Here is a 4,694-nt window from a genome sequence, read left to right as displayed (position 1 = left end):
ACTAGTGTAGGTAAAATGTAAAATGCGTCGTTTTACATTGTTCATCATAATACATATAGAAGATTTTACAGGAGTTTCCATTTCCATGGAAAGAATTCAAGATTCTGTTAACCAAGTAACCAAGATTTTTTGGCAAATATTCGTGAAAGCAATATTTTTCAGACAAGGGAAATGACACTTTTTAACGTTGACCTCTATTTGTGACCTTGACCTTTAGAGTGTCGGAACTTTTATTCGCCAGTGTTAATTCAAGTGTATATGGAACTTCGTGAAATTTCTGTGACTGTAAGTGGAACATTTTATATTTTCTCTCTAATGATAACCTGGCTTTACATGCGGTATTCGATGTCAAAAGGAAAACCAGTCACATAGTAGTCCCCTAAAACTCCACAGCATGACAATTAACTTTAACATACGGTATACTGAACGCGTTTCGTCTATAGACAATAAATGTTACGTCTTCTGAATTTTATTTGTTTGTTGTTTTTATCAAAATTGGCAAAATTTCCAGTTCTACATTGTTCACACTTTGAGCTGTATAGAAAACATGGAGTATACATGTCTTTTAGACCTCTTGTTTTGTGCGGAATACTGCCAATGTTCGTTCTGCCATATCGATCGCAGATAAGGAGTTTTAACAACTCCATTCAGAAGTATACCTATATGTGCCACCAGGTATTAATTAATTAAGGTGTAATCTGTGGGTATTGTAGAGGTATACACCCGTGCAACTATTACTGTACACCCGTTAGCCAGACCGTCGGGCTGGGTTGTTCTCACTCTCCAAACATTAATATCCTCTCCAAATTATACACTCCGAACCCGAGGTGTCACAAATATCGAAGTTACAAAGATTTTCATTCCATGAGTACATTGTACTTCGTCATTTTATCAGATATAGCTTTAGTGCGTACATTTAAATAGGGTAACAAACAAGTGTAAAACAAAATGCAGTGATTGTAACAGTATTTGTTGAAAATATTTCGACGCTCGCGAAGTGAATGATCTATTCCCGATATTTACATTCTGTTCAGTTTAACCTTTTTGTATGTGCGACAAGTAAAACTAACGGGGATTAACTATTTAACTAATGGAACAATCTGACTGGAGATTAAAGGCTGGTCGTTAGGGACAACCCTCAACAATGAGATTAGATTAACAGATTAATTATGTACCCGTTCGTGAAATCTATATACGGTTTTAAGGAATAGTAACATTATTTTATAACGGGACATACACAAAAGGATTAGAGGGAATTTGAATTACTCTTTTTTCTCTTGGACAAATTTTGATCTAAACTTTAAACATGGAATCCACGGAGGAAAGGAAACGGCGTATTTATGGTCCGATTCGGAACCTCCAGGTGGAGGAGATCCGGACTCGCCTGTCCAAGAGTTGTGTTTTGAAGCCGGGGGAATATAATTACACCGACGATAAACTGAAGGCAGTCAATTATGGTACTAGTTACGACACCGACTTCTCCGTGAGTATACCATCAACACCCTGCTTCTACAATTATCTTAAGTACCCAGTAGAGATATATCGAACACCCGTTCACTCTGAACAATCAAGTATTATTATGGTCCTTTATGATTTATAAGATATATGTTCAATAATATTAATGATAATCATAATATATGATTATAAACTTAATCCGAAATAATAAAAATGCATATTTTTTCAATGTACTATAAAAATCGGCATAAATGTATGGACATTTCACAAAATGGCGGGAGGGGGAGGGTTACGAAGGAGGCCTTCCTTTACAATTCATACAACGTCTTAAGTCATTTTAAAGCTAGTTGTCTTCGTCTTCTCATAGATTCATAATTCACTGTTAAAAATGACGAGTGAGGACTTTACGCGTACCGATCACATCATACTTATCCCTTTGTATCATTGTTAAAATACTATCACATGTGTCATGGCAGATCGGTGTCATTGTATTTAATATTCAAGAATTAAAAAATACCCAAAGACTTAATTAATACTTAATTGACAAAATGTCACTCTCATCAGACAGAAAACATATGAAACGTCGGAACATATTCGCACACCCTGCCGATGATACTGGATAAGAAGCAGCTTGTACACGAATTACGCTTTCAATACGACAAAGGAATAGTACCGTAGGTCAACAATGTGTCAATTAAAATTGCCACATAACAAAAGTGCAGCACACACGACGCCAGAGCAAACATCACAAGACCCTGAAGGTTTGGCATTTCTAAGGGTAATTTCTGGTGTTCAATAAAGCAGGTATATTTGTCCAATAGCTTAGTAAAACAACGGTTACTCTGTACTGGAACTGCATTAAAGGACTGTATAGGCAATTATTGAGATCAACCTGACTTCTGACGAAGTGTTCAGAACCGCTTCTTTCAAGAGATAGGAGGCAAATCACATTATTTGTTCCAATGTACAGATCAAAACTATTCAAACAATGTAAAAACAGAGTAATAAAAGGGGACAAAATGTATGACATTTTATAATCACATGGTGTGTCTTATACAAATCCACACACAATACGGCAGATACTTGGTCTGCTTGTAAACCTGTTAATTTAGTAGGGCAAGTCGTAGATTTGGCGTTTTTGTTATTTCTTGTCATACAGTGGAGAGAAGATTCACGGTATAAGTATTCGACTTGGCAAAAATAAATCATTTGAAATTTCACAGATGTATATGATATTACTCATTGAGTGCCCATCTCAATGCTTCTTGTAGTTGGTTGGTTGGTTGTGGGGAGGGAGAAGCATTGCATCAATACAAATGCATCTTATTTAACAGTTAATGGTACAGATATAAATATCAATATATGTACCAATATATAACCTAAATTCATTGACACACAAGTAAAATACAAAATCAATTTGATAGTACGTACTAGTATGACACCCCCCTACAGGTCGGGGAGTAAGAAAGCACCTACTTCTGTTACTCACTGCATGCTGACAGAGGCCACTGATGATGGAACCCCCTGCAGAATTGGGTATTTGTTTTTGTGTCATAACACATGGCGACACATTAACGACCACAATTAATCTGCTGCACCCGTTGAATAATTTGGGATCTTTATATTTTCTCTCTACCTCCTAACAACCTGTATGCTTCTGGGCGCCGCCAAGTCATGTAAGTGGGGAAGGCAGTGGTTCTGTCTCCAGGTCGGGACATACGCAAGTCAATAATAATGGTACATTTGTAGCTGTTATTCCCTGCTAAATGTCCAACAATTGGGGTAATCGTCTCTAAAGGCGGCACCACATCTCATCGCAAATACTTCCTCCAGCAACACATTAAATTCATGGAGACATGTCCTTAAATTACCTTAGCTATTAACTGGGCACCAAAACCAACAAAAGAAATACCGGTACAGCAGTAATAGTAACACATGACGATACACACACCATATCAGCAGTAATTCACAAAAGGTCCGTGCATGGTGCATCATTGGTACACCTGAATGTAGCACATTCATGGGCGTAGCCTGGGAAGGTTGGGTGGGGCTGTTTGCGCGTTGAAAGGGGTATACAGTCTTATTTTTAAAATTCTGTCTTTCCGAAACACTGCCTCCTCCTCCTTTTAACTATTCAATGCAGCCCATCTGAATAATATGATCTTAACAACACCTCGCATGGTCTTTGTCTGACATAGTGTAATGGTTAATCCAAATCACAGGGGCAAGGCACACGTCCCTGTGATCCAAACTTTATTACATCATAATACGATTTTAAACTACTCATTTCCTGCCGATACATACCGATAGAGGGACCCATGATTATAAGTTTGCTGTAAACTTTATTGTGTTAATTGTTTTATTCTCCAGGGCGCCATTCCAGACCCAAGTAACAAACAAGAACAGAAAGGTCAGGTAAGACCGTCCAAACGTCAGGCCACACAACGTTCAGGTTTCAAGCAAACAACCAAAAACCCACGTAATCTGTTGCATCGAAGCGCCAAATACTACAAGCCCGTTATATATTGCTGAAAATGTCTTAAGCTCCATATCCAGCCGAGCCTCTGACATACATTTGCGTAATTAACACATCCAGCCGAGCTTGTGACATACTTTGCGTCTTGAATGCTCAGCATCAGAATAACTGTAGAAGAAAAAGGCTCATTATGTTGCTAGAAATAAAGCCAGGAAGTAATTAAGTGCCTACCTAAAATTGGTTAATACCGCAGCTACCGCGGCGTTTTGACAGACTTTCAATCTATTGTCGATCTTTTATTAGAACAGTTGTAGTTCTGACACGTGCTGAATCTGCCCAATACATTGTATATGGATCTGGGTTTGTGTTACAGTTGACACACCATTTTGAGCTGGGTAATGACAGTGGTGCTAATGTAGACGTAAAAACCTACCAAGACAGTACAACAAAGACCGACTTCCAGGAAAAGCCATGGTGCAAGGTAAACCTTCAATATTATGTCACAAATCGCAAAGCCCTCTGTACACCAAACCATCTTCATACTGGCAACGAATATTGAACCACAAACTTTTGAATATCAAGTAATTACCTCTCTTTTCCACAATTTATAGAGTATCACAAAAGTAAATGTGATTCTCGTTCCATTCCATAACTGTTTAAAACGTTGCCAAATACAATACATTTGTGTCGGGGAAGGGTGAAGGTCTTCCAAGTGGACAACTACGTAAGGCATCACTACAAAGTTTGAACACGGAATTAGATG

The 4,694-nt window shown here is 38.0% G+C and overlaps 1 protein-coding gene across 1 annotated transcript; it reads left to right on the top strand.

Annotated features, from left to right (window-relative positions):
• Positions 1-888: 888 nt before the first annotated feature.
• Positions 889-4,412, top strand: LOC110444735 (the record flags this gene model as incomplete). Its single annotated transcript, XM_021489098.1, has 3 exons — positions 889-1,483; positions 3,826-3,870; positions 4,305-4,412. Coding segments are annotated over exons 1-3 (330 nt in total), but the record flags the coding sequence as incomplete, so codon positions are not given.
• Between the last annotated feature and the right edge of the window lie 282 nt (positions 4,413-4,694).

The sequence above is a fragment of the Mizuhopecten yessoensis genome, unplaced genomic scaffold (assembly GCF_002113885.1).
Source record: "Mizuhopecten yessoensis strain PY_sf001 unplaced genomic scaffold, ASM211388v2 hete_36167734, whole genome shotgun sequence".
Classification (NCBI taxonomy): domain Eukaryota; kingdom Metazoa; phylum Mollusca; class Bivalvia; order Pectinida; family Pectinidae; genus Mizuhopecten; species Mizuhopecten yessoensis.
Note: the sequence above shows the minus strand (reverse complement) of the source record. Positions and strands in the feature narration are given on the sequence as shown.